The 19,505-nt window shown below is 40.5% G+C and overlaps 1 protein-coding gene across 6 annotated transcripts in view; it reads left to right on the forward strand.

Moving 5' to 3' along the window:
* Nucleotides 1–5,657, forward strand: part of LOC121281988 (transcription factor Dp-1-like) — a 75,725-nt gene extending 70,068 nt beyond the window's left edge. For all 6 annotated transcript variants that reach the window (XM_041195302.1, XM_041195304.1, XM_041195307.1 and 3 more), the window contains 2 exons: nucleotides 1,822–1,906; nucleotides 2,690–5,657. In XM_041195302.1, the coding sequence (XP_041051236.1) occupies nucleotides 1,822–1,906; nucleotides 2,690–2,864 (260 nt within the window). In that variant the 3' untranslated portion in view covers nucleotides 2,865–5,657. The remainder of the gene's footprint in view (nucleotides 1–1,821; nucleotides 1,907–2,689) is intronic.
* The last annotated feature ends 13,848 nt before the right edge of the window (nucleotides 5,658–19,505 follow it).

A 19,505-nucleotide genomic window follows, 5' to 3' on the forward strand; every position in this document is an offset into this window, starting at 1 on the left:
TTTACAATAAACCACAATAATATTATGAAACTTCTACTTTTGTGACATTCTGCGCATATACACCCAGGCTCCTTTGCTCCTGCACACCCTTAAGAGCTGTACTCCTTATTTTATATTCTCTCCATGTTCTTCCTACCAAAATGAATCACCTCACACTTCTCTGCATTGACCTTCATCTGCCACCTATCTGCCCACTCCACCATCTGGTCTGTCTTTTTGAAGTCTTTACACTATCCTCCACACAGTTTACAATGCTTCTAAGTTTTGAAACACCTGCAAGCTTTGAAATTGTCCCCTGCACACAAAGGTCTAGATCACTTCCCCTGTGATTGTAATTGTTTAAGTTCCTTCCTCCCTTTCACCTCTGATTTACAATTACTTTAGGGATGCTATTTGTGTCTTCTACAGTGAAGACAGGTGCAAAATATCTGTTCAATTCATCTGCCATTTCCTCTAGAGAACCAACACTCATTTCAGTTACTCTTTTTTCCTTTTTAAATACCTGTAGAAACTCATACTACTTGTTTTTATATTTCTAGCTAGCTTTCTTCATTCTCTAATTTCTCCCCCCTCTTTTTTCATTAATTCTTTGCTGTTTTTTGTATTGTGTCCAATCTTCTGACCCACGAATCTTTGCGGAATTGTACTTTTTTTTTCTTTCAATTTAATACTATCTTTAAATTCCTTAATTAGCCACAGTAGGTGCGCCCTTCCCCTAGATTCATTCTTTCATATTGGAATGAATCTGATTGTTATGAGTAAAGGTTCCCCCCTCCCCCCATAGCAATGGCTTAGTATACTAATACTAATAATGGGCTCCTGTGGATACATGTATGTATATTTATATCATCCTGTTTAACATTTTCACAGGTGTAAATTCATCTGTGCCCATTAGTCCTTGAGCTTCATCATGCTTGAAACATTTCCTTGCACATTTGACTCTATTTATAGAAAATAAAGATTGGTGGCTAGATTTTTCTCTCAAATACCTGTTCAAAATCTGGCAGGAAGTGGGGAACAGGAAAAGATTGGGTCATGAAACTTATTGCTGGATCTCCACAAATCCATTCCTTTTTCTCTCCCGCCCCCTGCCAAGACTGTCACTGGCCACTTTTTCCCTGCCTACAGTATACAAATGTCAGTGCTTCCCAAGATATTTTCTTGTGGGATTGTGCCACTACTGGAGAAACCTGGTGATAAGTCTTATAGGGAAGCAGCCCAAACTGCAAGGATGGGGAGTAAGACCCATTTTAGTGATGATCTCCCTCCAATTTGACTCCTTTAGTCACAGACCTGAGAATTGAGGGGATTTTAGAATTTAGTGAGGATGGCCAATAAACTGATTTGGAGGAAGATAGAATATGAGAGTAAACTAGCAAATTTTACTAAAAAATTATAAAAGCTTCTAAATCTATTTAAAAGTGGAAGAGATTAGCAAAAACAAGCATGGGTCCCTTCATGGTAGAAGATGCAAAAAACATTCTGGAAATGGTGGAGAACCAGGGGTCTAGTAAAACTGAGGAACTTGGAGAAATTGATATTTGTAAAGAATTAGTACTGAAGAATTTAATGGGACTAAAAGCTATCAAATCTCCAGGATTTTAGGGCTTTAAATGAGGTAGTTGTTGAATTGGTCTTGGTTTTGATTTTGATTTTCTAGAATTCTTTAGATTCAACCCAAATTTGGGCCTACTGGAAATCGAATTTTCCACATGTGCCCCTTCTTAGAAATCCTTCCTGCTAGATGGAGCTAATTTGGAATATTCTAACATAGCAATTTTGGTAAATGTTTAAAAAATGCTAATTTTCCTTGTTTTACAGAAATGGCTAAAGGAGTGCAAAATGTTAACTCAGGCCCAAGTTCAGTAGCAGCATCCGCATCTTCTTCAAGCTCCCAGTCTAACAGGTAAGACTGTAAAAGGTTCTTACTTCCCCTTATGTTTTTACATCTGATTTAGCACAACTGGATGCTTTTACCGCAATACTCTGCTCAATATTAAAGCAGCTCTTGTAACTTTGAAGCAAAAGTGAAGTTTTTAAAAAAAAACTCATACAATGCTCTTAAAATTTGGCAGTTCTTCATTTGATAATCCTCCTTATAGCATGGGTAAGTCTGACAATCTGAATAAAATTCCACTGATTGACTTGCCTTTTAACCAGATTTTCATCTGTACCATGACTTTTGTTTTCTCAAGTGGTAAATCTTCAGTTTATTTTTTCCAAACATTTTTAATGAAAATGCTTCTAGAATTTAAAAATCTGTCAAGCATAATGTTCTATCCAGAGATGATACCTATTTGAATCTAACATTTAGCTTACTCCTCTGATTAACTTAAAGTTGATCTATGGTAACCATTTTGGTTTGAATTGAATTAGCTTTCTACGTTATCTTAGGGGGAAAAAAGCAAGTAAATGATTTGACTTTGAGTCCCCATTTGTAACAGCCTTGAACAAAAATTTGTTGTTTTGAAATAACAGTCCTCATTAATATAGTTGAAATAACCTGGGTTCAGACCAAGCAGATTCTTCCCCTGATCACTTACATTTATTACTACTTCAATCGTTTTTATTTTATCCCCTCTCTTCTCTGTCCCCTCTCATCTCTGTTTTTCTTTTCTTTCGCTTGTCTTTTTTTATGCTGAAGTTCCTTTTTTTTTAATTCCTCTTCAATAAATTGTTTTACTTTCAGAGCATTTGGTGCCAGTGACGAAATAGCCTTACCAACTGATACCGAAGTGGCCTTAGTGACCAGTCAAGCACAAGGAAGTTTCAATGGTACACACTATTCCGATCCCAGAATGGAGACCCCTACGTCCTATATTGAAGATGACGATGATGATGATGATGAAGAGGAGTATGAATGAATTAATGATCATACTGCATTTCTTCCTATTTTCTGTTGCTTAAAGTGGCATCTCTGAAAAGAATTGTCTCTGACACAGAGACTTTAAGAATTGTTATTTTGACTTGTGAGGGGTTTAACTTAATTCTATTCTCTTCTAATTTAAGCATAAGAAACATTTAATACAGAATTGTAGAGATACCTTTCTGAATTTAAGAACAACAGTTGAAATTTTAAAGAAGTTTTTGCCTCTCTGTTGAGGACCTACAATGAGTTTTCTAACTGCACCAAGTGCAGCTATAAAAGCTACTGGTTGTTCAAATATATCTTGGGGGCACTATCGCAGTAACATCTCTGGCTTCACTGCCTGGTGCTGATGTTTACATGTTGTAGTTTTGCTATTCTCAGCTGAGCTGGTGTAGCACCTTACAAAACAGTCCTATTTCAAGGGAGGAAGAAATGGAGTTGGTTACCTCCCCTGCTACAAGGTCACCTCCTGTTAGATCCACCAGAAGGCATTGAAAGTGGTCACAGATGGATCAGTGATTTGTTCTATCTCCTCAGCTTGGAGATGTTATTTTGAATAAATAGTTGGGGTAACTAAGGAGAAAGCGTTTATTTAAAAAAAAAAAGTGCTAGTGTGGAAAAATGGTGTTTGAAGTGTTACATGTAATTTAAAAGCTTTTTGCTGCTGCCAGAGAACTTTGTAAAAGGCAATCCTGTAATTGGTTTAATAGAATTTCTGGTACTAGGTCGCCATACACAGTGTACCATATAGTTCTATTTAGTATGCATCTGGCGCAGCAGTAATGTATGAAGTACTTCTTAAAAGCTTTATTTCACCTTTTCAAACACAAGTATAGTGGTGTATTCACTGAACAGATGCAGATCTTTTTACCCATCTTATCTTTGTAACCACCTACAAATAAATGCTGAACAAAGTCTGTTGTGGAATCAACAGTTTTTATTAAACACATTCTTAATTGAAAAGTCTCTCAATGACCCAAAGGATTTAAGAACTTTTTTGCAGTGTGTATCCAAATGCTTGGTTTTCTGCGGCTAAGCTAAAAGCTTAATAATTTACACTCTGGTATTTCTGGGTTTACTACCTGTACAGGTTTATTTTAGAGTGAAACTGCTTTTGTAGTATAACAGCAGTTGTGGTTTCAATGCACCTGACTTTCTGATCCTCCAATTCGATTTGAGTACTTTCATCACTTTTCTCAGTATGTTTAATTCCAGGCGTTGGATGGTTGGGGTTGAGGTAAGGTGTGCCGCAGGGTGAAGGGGGAGCATGCAAAACACTTGTACAAGTACATTTCTTATTAACAGATTGCAAGCAGAGAGGGAACAAACTTGCTCCTATCTAGTAAGACATTGGTATAGGACAAATGTCTGGTGTATATATGTCTGTTTTAGCTTGGCTAAAGCTACAGCTGACTTCCTAAACTGATAATAAGTCAATGGACTTCCCATTGCCCACTCTGTACTACATAGTTGATCTATTTTTATCATTGAAGAAGTGGTTTGCTGGATTGCTTCCTGATACTGAAGAGTTCAATTGTGGAAAGCAGGCATTTCCTTTCTCCCTGGTGGAAGCATACTTCCTGTTAATTATTTGAACGTTGGACATGGGGAAGACTACAACCCAGAATGGTTGTATTTCCTAGTTACAGCGCTTCATAAAGTCAATTGGAAAGACTAAAGGGATGAAAAAATTTGGTATTGAGCCAAGGTTCCTTGAGTATATTTAAATACAATGAGAGTAAAGAAAATAGAATCAAGTTGTGAAGAATCCCTCAGAAGTATTGCTTTTGCCCTGTTGATAACAAGCAAAAGTGTGTTCATGTATAGTTTTGTTACTCAAAACACTTTACTTGCCCTTCAAACTTTTGTCTCCTGAAAATATAATGGGTACAACAACTTTGTACTCAATGTTTTTTTTTTCATGATGTTCAGTTGTCTTTCCTTTCCTGTTTATTTCATTGACTATTTGGAGCAATACAAAATGCACTTCACGATTTGCTGTTTATTTTAATTTAACAAGAGGGTGAAACTCACCCTCCTCCTAAACATTGCATTTAAAAAAAAGTTACCAGTAAGATCAAATAGCTGAAGATTCAAACTTGAAGTGAAACTTAAGAGCGTGCGTGTGTGTGTCTGTGTGTATGTGTGTGTCTCTCTCTCTCTCTCTCTCTCTCTCCCAGGTTTGAGTTTGAGCAATTGGATCGAATAAAGCATAGGAACTGTGGCCCCATAGTAACCTAATAAACTAAGTCTGTATTGTGATTCTTAAATTGATTTTAAGGAAGTTTCCTGAAGCAACTTTTTGAGGAACTTTGTACATTTTCAGAAGCTTGTTCACAGAATTTTCTATAAACACTAGGTCTATTTGTAGACCATCTTGAGTATAAAGAGAAGGCAATAACTGGAATAGAAATTATTTAAGACTGACAAGTCTCTAAAAAAAAAACACCTGGAGCAAAACAATCTGCAATATTAAAAATACAGTATTTAAAATTTATGAAATCCCGAAGGTGTATATTTTGTTGCAATAGTGTGCTTCAGTGATACGAACATTGTAGTTACAGATAATCTTTTCCTATCCTAAAGACAATTTTTGGTTGCAAAATGAGAGTTGGGGGAAAGAGATTGTAAATGTTGAGACAACCTGATTTCTCAATGCTGCAGTTTAATATCTGTAATTCAACCATTTAATTCTGTCTACCTTGTTACATACAGGGATGTTGTTTTTAGTTTCATGACTATCATTAAAATTTATAAGCTTGAAATAAAAATGTAATCTTATATTTGACTTTGGTCGAAAAATGCTATTTTTTACTTGAGGTTTCAGCACTTGTGCATAACTTGCTTAACCACTCTTGTTTTTCATTTGTCATGAATTTTGAACAATTGCAACAAAGTAACTTTGTAATTAGTTGCCTTTTGGCATGATTCAAACTGTCTCAAGTTTAATGTGAATGTCAATGACTGTCACTGTGTTGGATATCTCTCTTGCTCTCTTAAAGTATTCTGTATTTTTATTCAGTTTTATTACCTGGGGAGAGGAAAAGGAGAAATGGAATCAGAAGAAAGGAGACAAAAATCCATCTTAATTACAGTCCCATTCATTGTTTTTCTTTAGCTCAGTTCAGATTTTGGGCAAATAGTGTTAGGATTCTTATTCATTCCTTGTGAGCAATTATTTGCCATACAATCTGGGGAAGTTATAGGATAGTACTTTTAAATTCTTTCCTCATGATACCTTTGTGATACTTGCCCTGCTCCAGTCCTGTGCTTTATACGAAGCCTCACTCTTGTCGCACTGTTCTGCGTAAACTCGATTCCACCAGTGCTAGATACAGAAAAAGTTCTTCAATTCAATCACTGAGAAATGACGTTTTTAATCTTTTTTAAAATTTCAAGCTATTAAATGGGTTTCATATCATTTTCATTCCATTTTGAATCCCTGTAGTGATTCTGATATGCTTTGCAATATGCTGGCACTTCTTTCAACACTTTACCCCAGTTTCCAATTTCAGTTGATGTCAAAAGCCAGATTAAAATTAAGCACATTTTGTTGGAACAGTCCTCTTACAGCATCTTTTATTTGTAATTTTTTTAACCTCTCTTGATTCCCATATGAAGGCACCCTTGAAGGAGAGGCTAGTTGGGTGGGTGTGGATTTTAGTATCTCGTATCCTTAATAACAAAAGAGTCTCTTAATGGTACTGCTTTTAACAAAACAATTGGCTAGTACGACTGAGGCCCAGATGGGCCTTCGAGACTAGCCACACAGTATCATAACCTTGGATCTGACCTGTTCATTCTCCAGAAACAGTCAATCAGAGATATTGCTACATTTGTCTCCTGGCAGACTGAATGCTGATTGGTCCCCAACACACTCTATTCATGTAATTGGCTGGAATATTTTGGGGAAGAGGTATTATTGAGATCTAACTCAGGAAAACTTTGTTACAATAGTGATGATGGAATTTGTCAACAACATTGTTTTTGCTTTCAGCAATTGGACAGAATGAATAGCAATTTGAATAATTGTACATTGATATCAGGCGTGTAAAGCAATGGTCCTGAGAGACACCCAAACTAACACCAGAAATGCCTAATGCTTGACATCTAAAGCTGATCTTTTTTTAAACTGTAAATCTATTTATGAAAGTGGGAGAAAAGCAAGATTCACCTGGTACCAGGTAATGAGTATTTCCTATATAACTGATCATTTAGTCATATGTAAAGTTCTAATGAGTGTATAAATCTTGTTTTAAAAACTGAGATTCTACAGTTGCAAAATGACTCCCCACCATGGTTAAGCTGGACCTAAAAAAGAAATGAAAATATTGGAAGTGGGTAACTGCACTCTTCTTCCCAGATCATTGAATAAATAAAATAAATATGGGACAAATTATCAAAATTTTAATGAAAGGTCATTGAACTGAAAGGTCATTGAACTGAAAGGTTAACACTATTTCTATCTACCTGACCTACTGAGTATGCCCAGCATTTTCTCTTCTTCATATCAAAATTAGGGATGTTTTTACAATATCATTCCTTGGCAACCTTCTGTCTTGGGTGGTGAATTTTTGTGCCTTGATGGCCAACTCATTATTAAATGTTACCTGATGTCACTCAGAAGTCCCACTCTGGGATGGAAGTCTTTGCCACATTTGTTACAGGTGAAGATAGTGGGCTGAAAAGATGCAAAATCCGTTGTCCTCTGTTTTCTCTATTTGGCCAGCTGAGAGTTCTGTTTCTTCTCGACTCTTCCAATACCTCCTTGAACAGTCAGCTTCCAGAGGTCATGGCTGTTAGCAGCTGTGTCCCAATTGTCTATGTCAGCCTATCTCTGCCAACTTCATATCTCACTACAGATGTCCTTGTATCGGAGGTATGGACATCCAGCAGGTCATGACCAGTTTACTGTGTGAAGGTCTTAGGTTATACAGCCATCATCCATCTGATAAACATGGCCGAGCCAATTAAGGCATTGTTGCCTTAGTATCTTTTGTATGCTAATTGAATTAGCATGCTCCAGAACCTGAGTTGTGTGATCTTGTCCTGCCAAGACTACACCTGAGACACCAAAGGTAGACAATGTCTAGCCTTTTCCCCTGTCTAGCATCTGTTGTCCAGGTCTCACTACTGTGGAGGAGTTCACCGAGGACACAGGTTTGGTAGACTTGCAGTTTGGTGTTCAATCAGGTTGATGCTGTTCAAGACTTCCTCACTCAGCTTACACAATGGAGGTGCACTCTTGGCACTGCTGCATAATCTTGTATCCCTCATCTGGAAAGAAGAGTACATGCCAGGGGATCTTGGGGACATTGATCATGACTGTATTCAAGAAGGAAGGTAAGTCTAATTATGGTAACTCCAGAAGAGCCTACCCACTGTTTGCCACAGGGAAGATCATTGCAAGGATCCTCAACCACCTCGGAACTCCTTCGAGTCAGTGTGATTTTCACCCATTGAAAGGCACCGCAGACATGCTGTTCAGTGCTCAGCAAGTTCAAGAAAAGTGCAAGGAGCAGAACTAACTGCTGACCATGGCCTTTTTCAACCTCAAAAGCTTTTGATTTTTGTCAACTGTGAAGACTTATGGAGTATCCTTAAATTTGGCTCCCCTCAGAAGTTTGTCACCATCCTCCACCTGCTCCATGATATGAAAACTGATCCTCACCAACGGAACCCCCACATCTCTGAAGAGCGGGGTCAAACAAGGCTGTGTCATTGCACCAACTCTACATTTTCCATTTTCCTCGCTGCAATACTGCACCTCTAGTAATTTACACTGCCAAACACCAACCTCAGAGTTTCATGACTCACTAAAATGAGAAAGGCTGAATCGAGAAGCCACTGAACACACAGACTTGGTTAGGAATGTGCAGGGGCAAAGTCATAGAAAATAGGGACAAGAATAGGCCATTCGGCCCTTCGAGCATGCTCAGCCATTCATTATGATCATGGATGATCGTCCAACTCAATAGCCTGCTCCTGCTTTCTCCCCATATCATTTGATCCCTTTCACCCCAAGAGCTAGATCTAACTCCTTGAAAACATACAATGTTTTGGCCTAAACTCCTTTCTGTGGTTGTGAATTCCACAGGCTCGCCATTCTCTGGGTGAAGAAATTTCTCCTCATCTCAGTCCTAAATGGTCTACCCTGAATCCTCAGACTGTGACCCCTGGTTCTGGACTCCCCCACCATCGGGAACATCCTTCCTGCATCTACCCTGTCCTGTTCGAATTTTATAGGTTTCTGAGATCCCCCTCATTCTTCTGAACTCCAGCAAATATAATCCTAACCGACTCAATCTCTCCTCATCTGTCGGTCCCACCATCCCGGGAATCAGTCTGTTAAACCTTCGCTGCACTCCCTCTATAGCAAGAACATCCATCCTCAGATAAGGAGACCGAAACTGCACACAAACCTGCCATTCGGTAAAAGACCCATTTATCCCTCTACCCTTACAGATTCCACATCATTGGAGCTAATCTTTCCTCCCTATTGCATTAATTTCCTCTTTAACCAGCAATGCAACTCCACCGCCTTTTCCTTTTTGTCTGTCCTTCCTAAATATGAAGACCCCTGGATGTTCAGCTCCCATCCCTGGTCACCCTGCAGCCATGTCTCCATAATCCTGACTATATCATACCTATTTACATCTATTTGCATCATCCACCTTATTGCGAATGCTCCTTGTGTTAAGGCACAAAGCCTTAAGGCTTGTCTTTTTAACATTACTTGTCCCGTCCCCACTATTTTTCACTGAGGCCCTGTTTGATTCTTGCCCTTGATTTCTCTGCCTTTCACTTATTCCCTTTTGTCTTTTGTTCTTGTCCTTGATTTCCCCCTCCGCTGACTCCTTACAAAGGTTCCCATCCCTCTGCCATTTTAGTTTAAACCCTTCCCAACCACTCTAGCAAATATTTCCCCCTAAGACATCAGTCCCGGTTCTGCCCAGGTCCAGTTGGTACTGGTCCCACCTCCCCCACAACCAGTCCCAATGTCCCAGGAATCTGAAACCCTCCCCCTCACCATCTCTTCAGTCATGTATTCATCTGATATATCCTGCTATTTCTACTCTGACTAGCATGTGGCACCGGTAGTAATCCTGAGATCAGTACCTTTGAGGTCCTACATTTCAACTTACTTCCTACCTCCCTATATTCTGCTTTTAAGACCTCATTCCCTTTTTTTAACCTATGTTGTTTGTACCACAACCACTAGCTGTTCACCCTCCCCCTTCAGAATGTCATCTAGCTGCTCTGAGACATCCTTGACCCTAGCACCAGGGAGGCAACATACCATCCTGGAATCTCATTTGCGGCCACAGAAACGCCTATCTATTCCCCTTACAATTGAATCCCCTATAACTATTGCATTCCCACAAATTTTACTCCTCCCTTGTGCAGCAGAGCCAACCATGGTACAATGAATTTGGCTGTTGCTGCTTTCCCTGAGAGGCTATTTCCACCACCAACCTCCCCCCCCCCCCCACCCCCAAACAGTGTCTAAAACAGTATATCTGATTTGCAGGGGAATAGCGACAGGAGATTCCTGTACTGCCTGCCTAGTCCTCTTGCTCTGTTTGCTGGTCACCCATTCCCTTCCTACCTGTGGGTTCTTAGCCTGCGGTGTGACTGCATCTCTGTACATGCTATCCACGATATTCTCTGCCTCATGGGTGCTCTGCAGTGTTCCCAGCCGCCGCTCCAGCTCCGAAACCTAGGCTTCCAGGAGCTGCAGCTGGAGATACTTCCCGCACACATGCTGGCCCCAGACACTGGAAATGTCCCCAGCTTCCCACGTAGAGCAGGAGGAGCGCACCGCAGCTTTGTACTCTCCTGCCACGACTTAGCCCTTTAAATTAAATTAAACCTTTTGGAAGATACTTAATATCAAATAATATCAATTACTCTAGGGCCTTTCTTCCATGCTCCTCATTACAGAATGTAGTCCTTACAAATGATGAAACACAAAATAAGACCTTAAAACCTATAAGCGATAAAAGTAGTAAATACTAACCTGACCGTGCTCACAGTACTCAAAGGATCACCTCATTCCCTCCTCACCGAACTCCCTCAGTCACCTCTGCTCTCCCAGCTCCTTTTCAAGGTATGGGAGGGTGCACGCACACCTTCAAACAACCTATCTAACCATTAAAGCACCACCTGCCCTGCAAGTGGTAGAGTCTCCAGATCACACATTAGACTTATCAGCCATCTCAGAAACCGTCAAACCAGAGTGGAAGAATGTCATCCTCGACCCTGAGGGGCTGCCTAATATAAATAGCCCTTGTTCCACATTTACTTACTCAGCATGGACTTAACAGCTGCAGCTTTGCAATTGCACATACTGATTTCAACATCATGGCTGATTGGTGATATGGTGACGTCCTGGACCATGACATTTGTCTTTCTGATGCAGGTGTTCCTCAGTATAGAATGCTATGGTGGCATCATCAGTGTAGAGTAAGACTCTGATCAGGACTGACAATGCTTTTCAGCCTTTTCCCACTTGACATCCAAGACAGCAACAGCAATTTTAGTTTATTGTCCATAATGGAAATTAATTTCAGGTACATTGCTTGTTTGTTAAAAATTGCATATAACTGAATCATAAAGTTATCCAATTTTATTTATTTTTAAAGTCCTAGCTTTAATACATATTTTAAGCTATTCTAGTGCCTTAAAATAATCAGTCAGTGAGTCCCACCCTCATCCATACATCAAATTCCTATTAAAAGTTCTTATAGAGAAAGGCACAAATGAATTCAGGAACAAATTTGTCCTGCACCTGAGGGATTGTAGCCTTTCCCTGAGCACAACCAGCAGTAATACTGAGACAAGGGGTGATTCTCGTTGTTCATGACACACTACTTCCATCAAAGTTCTTTGAGAGCAGATCTTCCTTGACAAAATCTGCTCATCAAATGCCCTCCCAGTCTGGGTCAATAATCCCTATACCCTTAGAGTCTACTTTTCACAGACCTGTGCCAGGAGAGACTCGAAAAAGGATAGCTTTTTCAAACACAGCCATATAGAAGGTTGTAATTATGGGATCGACTCAAAGGATTTTAATTTCCTGAGGTAGTATGGTATCTATGCCCCTTGGCCACCACAGCTGTACGCCGTTCCCTCCAATTCAACTTGCCATCTACTGGGAAATTACCAACTGGCTTTTTTTTCCTAAAGTCTATAACTAGTTCTTTGGTCTTGTTTTTATTCAGTTTGAGAATTGTTATCATACTGTTGTATGAACTTTTCCATGAAGTTCTATCCTATAGTTACTTCCATTATTCCTTATGAGAGCCACATGTATCAGCATACTTCAGGCTCATTTTGTCATCGTATTCTGATCAACAATCATTCATGTGCTGGATGAAAAGTAAATGTCACAGTACACAACCCTGAGGAGCTCCAGCATTCATTAACATGAGGTCAGTAAATCCTGGAAACTAACACATGTTGGGTCCTGTTGTGAAGGAAATCACTGATCTGAAGTAGGATTGACATCAAGGTTTTTCCATTTCTTAATAAGCTTGGAATGGTTGCATTGTATTAAAAGCTGAAGAGAAATCAACTAAGATCGCACAAGCCTAGTTGCCTAATCTCTACCCAAGTAATGTTGGATCAAGGTCAGAACAGCATCATGCACTGACTTGTGTGGTTTATAAGCACAGTAACATCAATATGTGGAAACAGAGGAGCTAAAAGACGCTTTGATGCAATCCACTCAAAACAATTCATGACTATCGATGTAAGAACAACTGGTCGGTAATCATTCAGCTCAGCAGGCCGCACCTTATTAGCAACCGGAATGATGATGGCTGATCTCCAGCAGCAAGGGACAGTATCCATGTCAAATGATTTCTGAAAGAGCAGAGAGAAAGGAACTGCCAACTGATCAGCACATTCCTTAAGACTTTTTCCGCTGATCTAATCTGGGCCGCTTTCCTTGGATTAAGTTGCTTGAATTGCTTCTCTACCTCCCATTTGTTGATAGTAACACAAGATGTTTCTGATTCACAAAGTGAAGCCGCATGTTTGACAAATGTGTAACTTTCAAACCGGCGTTCAAATCATTCGCAATATAAAGATTGTCCACGGGCAAGAAGGGATAATTCTCTTTTCCAATGTGAAACCTGACATTTAATTCCTATCGTAGAAGCAGGAGTAAGCCACTCAGCCCTTCAAGCCTGCTCCACCATTTTTTATTCGTTCATGGGAAGAGTGTGTCACTGGCTAGGCCAGCATTTATTGCCCATCCTTAGTTGCCCATGTTAAGAGGGCATTTAAGAGTCAACCACACTGCTGTGGGTCTGAAGTCACATGTAGGCCAGACCAGGTAAGGGAGGCAGATTTCCTTCTGTAATGGACATTAGTGAACCAGATGAGTTTTTACAACAATCAGCAATGGTTTCACGGTTGTCATCAGACTTATAATTCCAGACTTTTATAGAATTCAGATTTCACCATCTGCCATGGTGAGATTCAAACCTGGGTCCCCTGGGTCTAAGAAATACTAGTCAGTGACAATACCGTTATGCCACCACCTCCCCCTGATTCTAATAAGATCATGGCTGATCTGGTTGTGGTCTCCACTCTGGGTCTTGCAGCCTGTCTCTCAGAACACATATTTTGCCTTCTGAATTTCCTTTCTCACCATGATTTTTAGTTCAGGCTTGTCTTGGATTAATTTGCCTTTCCTTCATTAATGCTTTTTTAAAGTCCTTTGTAATCCAGGTTTCTCATTTGGCTAGATCTTAATCTTTTTAGTTTGGACGTGAAGCTGTTCATAGAAATCATTAATGCCATATGTCTTCATCCTTTATAAAAATATCCAAATTCATGTTGATTGGCTACATTATCCCAGACTTTAACCGCTTTCCTGCCACATTTTCACCCAATGTCTTCTCTGCACAAGTTCATTTGTCCCTCAAAGCAAAGTCACAGTGATTGATATCACCAAGAATGATCTTCAGTGAATCTGGAGAAGGAGCAGCCATTTCTAGGACTGTTCATAAGCAACTCTTTCCACCATCTTGCATTTGCACCTGGTGGAATATATGCCAAAATAACGTGTAATAGATTGAATTCACAGGGCAAATAGAAGGGCCTGAACATCACATACATACAGATATTCAATGTTAGTGAGGCAAAAACATTTCTTAACCTGAAAATTTCAGAAATGTTTATTCATATAAATACACAAGCCCTCTGTTTGGGATTTATTTATAGCAGTAGTGGATCAAACCCATCAATATCAATTATATTGTCTGGAATGTCCAAAATTAACCAGGTTTCGATGAAACAGAGCACACTTGACCCCCTGAATGCTGACAAAAATCTTATGCAGGTCTTGTCTACCTTGTTTCTCACTGACCTTGTATTACTCGGCATAATAACTGGATGTGGTGCATTTGCCCTCTCCTTTTCACTCTGTCTCATTTCCCCCTCCACATGAATTGAGGCCATCTTGGCTCAAAATTCAGGTTTTCCTCTGTTGATAAATATTGCCCCCTCCTTTTCACACACTTACACCTTCTCATTTCTCTCACCAACTGAACTGAGGCTGCTTCAACCTGAATATGGGTCATCTCTTGTTGACAGATTTATGGGTGTAACTTGCAATGTTGCAGTTCCTGCAAGTTGAAGCAGAGCCTGGCGGTCATACATGATTAACTGTAGGCAGCTTTGTTCTTGCCCATCCTCGGCAGCCTTGCTTCCCTCTGGCCCTGCTCCCCCTTGGACTTGCTCAGCTATACTGCCCAGCAACGTCCTCTTGTACCGCAACCCACTTCAAAGAGCACCAAAAACCAAAACAGGAGAGAAAGAAAAATAAAAGGAAAAAGCATTTGGAATTTTTTTTTTAAAAAAAAGACAAAGAGCAACCTGAAACTTGTGGTGCGGCAACACCTTAATTGGAGCATTTCTATCATTTTAATAAGTACATGGTGGTTGGTGGTGTTAATGCTGGCTGGTTGCATAATGGCATGCAAAGGGCTGATGATTGAGGTGTGAGAGTCAAAACTAGAGATTCCAACACTGGTTTAGAGATGCTGTGCTAATGGTGCCTGGTCAGAACTGGATGGGCTTTCGTGGCCACCATTTACAGGAATAGGCACCATTTTGTTTCTTGTTGATAATAGTTAGTATTTTAGCAATTTTTAATGGCCATGTCAGCCAAATAAATGACAATGAGAATTTAATTCTCCCCCTAATAAATCCAATAGATTGTTTGGAGAAGACAAACTGCCCACAATCCATTGGCTCTTATTACCAGAAGTGCCGTTATCGTTATCCATAGGGATTCCCAGATCTACTACTTAGTCTACAGTCTATAACTGTAGAGGTCATATAGTTGGGTGCAAGAGTAAATTAATCCTCAGAGCCAAATTTAAAATGTGTACAATTACCAGGTGCGAAATAAACCTTATTACTTTATTTACTGAGATTCAAATTAACCTCAGTTAATAGCACATTTGTCACACTCTTACAACCAGGATAAGAAAGAAAGGCTTGCATTTATATAGTGGCTTTCACAATCATCGGATGTCTCAAAGCACTTTTTCGCCAATTAAGTAGTTTTGAACTGTAGATTCTGTTGTAACGTAGGAAACGTGGCAGCCAATTTGCAGACAGCAAGGTCACACATACAGTATGCGATGGTGACCAGGTTTTTTTTTAATGATGAGGGATGAATATTGACTAGGATACAGGGAAGAAATACCCTTGCTCTTCAAAATAGTGTCATGGGAACTTTAACGTCAACTTGATCAGGCAGCCCCAATTTAACGTCTCGTGTGAAAGCACTTCTAATGCTGCAGCATTCCCCCAGTACTGTCAACCTAGATTTTATGTCCAAGCCTCTGGAATTAGACTTGAACTTACAACCTTCTGACTTAGACAAGAGCGATATCCACTAAACCACAGTTGGCATCTATGAACAATTATAATATTCCCCAAGAGAAGTTCACTTTTTTAAACCAGTGACCCTAATGTTGCACCAATGTTTTCCATCCTTGTAATGATGGTACAGAATATTTGGGAATTACTTAGAATACTGGAATTACTCTTCAGGGTTTGGTCCAGGTGGGGCCAAATGGAGAAGTTTTTCTCCACTCTATTGATTTAAATTCTTCCCTTTACTCTCTAGCTTAATAACTTCTTCAAGCCTCCTGCCATTATGCAGCACAAGTATCCAAAGGAGCAAATAATCAAATTCTTTCCTGGTTACTGTGGAAGGAGAAAAGCAGAATCAATGTGTCATTTTCAGCTACATAATAATTACCTGTATGTCAAGTCACACTTTAGAAAATCTAAAAAATAAGGTTTTGCCAGATAAATGTTTGTAAAGTTAATTTCTCTTTATTAAGAAATCCTTAATGTAGATTTTTAAGTAAAGAATAGTAATGGTGAAATTCGGTTTCCTGCCTGGGTTCAACTAAGCCTAATGCACCAATTACCTTCTTGATAGGCTGATGTGTTTAAAGTGTAATAAAGCAGTGACTCATTGTTTTTTAGATTATTTAGCATTCTTGGAGTGGAAGCCCTTCCTGTTGACGAAGGCAGCGGGCTCACCTGCCGGCACCTTGATGGCCACACGTGTGCAGTCTATAGCACTCTGGACACGGGGGAAGTCAGCAATCTCCGGGTAGCCTCTGGCTCGCTGTGTCTGGCTTGCCTGGCCCCAATGGAAGTGAACGAAGGTCAATGCATGCCTGATCAGAGCGTCTGTAAACTGCTTGATTCAAGTGTGGACAGCTGATTGGGAAACACTGCAAAAATCACCCACCGACCCCTGGAAGGAGCCAGAGGCATAGAAGTTGAGAGCAGCTGTGACCTCCAGAGCCACTGGCATGGGGTGTCCACCCACACAGTCAGGGCAGATCTCAGGCCCAATCATCTGACAGATATAGTTGACTGCCTCCCTTGAGAGGTGGAGCCTCCTTCAACACTGCAACTCAGACATATTGAGGTAACTGCTTTGCCACCTGTATACCCTTGCAGCAGGATAGTGGCATCTTCTCCGGCCCCTTCCGTCTTGGACTACCTCTTGGCCCTGCGCCCCTTGTGCCTGCACCTGTCCTCCCAAAAGTGGCTCCCCTGGTGGTTGAATGTGGACTCCTGGCCACCTCCCCCTTCTAACCCTCTCTTCCTCCTCAGAGGAGCTGCCTCCAGTGGACAGATCAACTCCCATACCTGAAACCTGCAGGCCCAGAAAAGATTTTTCGCTGCAGAGTGCTGACCTGAGGGTTAAAAGTCCAGAAAAAGCAGCTGGGAGGCGTTCTGAAATACTGCAGACCATACAGGCAAGTTTGAGAAACTTTCAGCAATAAACACTTCCCAAAATACTTCATAGATTCACGACCCCAGAGAGCTCTTTTATCTCGCCCGTGGATGAGGTTAACACAAATGCCTCCTACCCACCTGCCCATTGCATCCGTGCACTGACCCAAAGGTCGCACGGGCGCTGAAAAATCGGCATCGATTGAACACTAAAGGGCCTTAAGTGGCCCATTAATTAATGCCTTCACACGTCAGACTTCATCACGCACCCGCCCAGCAAAACATCATGATGGCGCACGGAGATGTTGGGACGCTTGCCCAACGTCACCGCATGTCATTTTACACGTGGACATGTGGGGCCTGCCCCCAACATGTCAAACGGAAAATCCTGCCCCAGGTGTTCTCGTGCATCAGTCACAAAAAGTTAATATGTGGGTACAGCAAGTAATCAAGAAGGCTAATGGAATGCTACCCTTTATTATGGGAGGAATTGAATATTAAAGTAAGGATATGTTGCTACAGTTATACAGGTCATTGGTGAGACTGTATCTTGAATACTGTGTGCAGTTTTGGCCTCCTTATTTAAGGAAGGATGTAAATGCATTGGAGGCAGGTCAGAGGAGGTTTACTGGATTGATACCTGGAATGAATGAGCTGTCTTATGAGGATAGGTTGGACAGACTGATTTTGTTTCCATTGGAGTGTAGAAAAGTGAGGGGTGACCTGATTGACAAGGTGAAGGTGGAAAGGATGTTTCCTCTTGTGGGTGAGCCCAGAACTAGGGGACACTGTTTTAAAATTAGGGTCACCCTTTTAGGACAGAGATGAGGAGAATTTTTTTCTCTCTGAGTGTTGTGTGACTTCGGAACTCTGCCTCAGAAGGTGGTGGAGGCGGGGTCATTGAATATTTTTAAGGCAGAGGTAGATAGATTCTTGTTAGGCAAGGGAATCAAAGGTTATCGGGGGTAAATGGGAATGTAGATCTCGAAACACAAACAGGTCAACCATAACCTTATTTAATAGTGGAGCAGGATCAAGGGGCCAAATGGCCTACTTCCGCTCCTATTTCATATATTTGTATATTCTGGTAAATCTCCTTTGCACTCTTTCAGGGACGCTCAGGACGCAATACTCTATCTAGAGCTTTATAAAGGTTCAGCAGAACTTCTCTGCTTTTGTATTTTTTGTCCGTATTTATGAAGCCCATGGTCCCATATGCTCTACTAATTGCTCTCTCAATATGTCCTGCCACCTTCAAAGATCTATGCACATGCGCCCAGAGATCCCTCTGTTCCTGCACACTTTTTAGAATTGTGCCATTAAGTCTATATTGTCTTTCCCTGTCCCTTCTGCCAAAATGCATCATCTCACAATTCTCTGCATTAAAATCCACCTGCCACTTGTCAGCCCATTCTTCTAGCCGTTTTATGGGCTGTTGCAGTCAATTAGTATCACCTGCGCTGTTTACTACCCCTCCAAGTTTGAATTATTGGCAAATTTTGAAATTTTACTCTGTATTCCAATGTTACACTGCTGGTTCCTGTATCACTCCAGTCCAGTGACAATGAAGCCAAGCTCATCAGTATCCAAATGTGCATGAAAGTTTGATGCTCGGAGAACCAGCAGGAATGTTCTATGATTCTGTTCTAAGATTCTATGCCACCGTTCTTATTCATTAAAAATGCAGATTAGAATGTTTGACTTCACACCAGCTGGAAGAGTTTAACACCTGGAAGAAATAGAACAGCTCCTGGCACTGTTGTGGATGCGGGTTATGCCAACTTAACTCTCAATTTGTAATATTTTAATATACTTCATTGATGTGTGATACTGTCTATACAATCTAATTAATGAATGCAATCCTATTGATTCAAAATCTTTGGAGTAGAATCATTCTCAGGGAATTTTATAGGCAGCGTATATAATATATAAATATAAATCTAACTGATCAACCATGATGTTGCTCACAGGTAGTCAAGGATTTGGGGTGCATTTATGACAATAAGGTTTTGCGATAGAGCTGAGGTTTCAGTGACACTGTCCCTTAAAGGGCATTATTCAGAGGCTCACTGCTGGGTTAATTTCAAAATTTGTGGATGGCACGAAACTTGCAAGTATTGTGAACTGTGAGAGGGATAGTTTTAAACTTCAAAAGGACATAGACAGGTTGGTGGAATGGACAGACACATGGCAAACTAAATTTAATGCAGAGAAATGTAAAGTCCTTCATTTTACTAAGAGGTCTAGTAGCGCAATGGGTAGCATCCCTACCTCTGAGCCAGAAGCTCTGGGTTTGAGTCTAACCCTAAGGGTTGATGGCTAAGGATGGTGCATGCATGGCATGGCCAAG

Source organism: Carcharodon carcharias, chromosome 9 (genome assembly GCF_017639515.1).
Source record: "Carcharodon carcharias isolate sCarCar2 chromosome 9, sCarCar2.pri, whole genome shotgun sequence".
In the NCBI taxonomy this organism is placed as follows: domain Eukaryota; kingdom Metazoa; phylum Chordata; class Chondrichthyes; order Lamniformes; family Lamnidae; genus Carcharodon; species Carcharodon carcharias.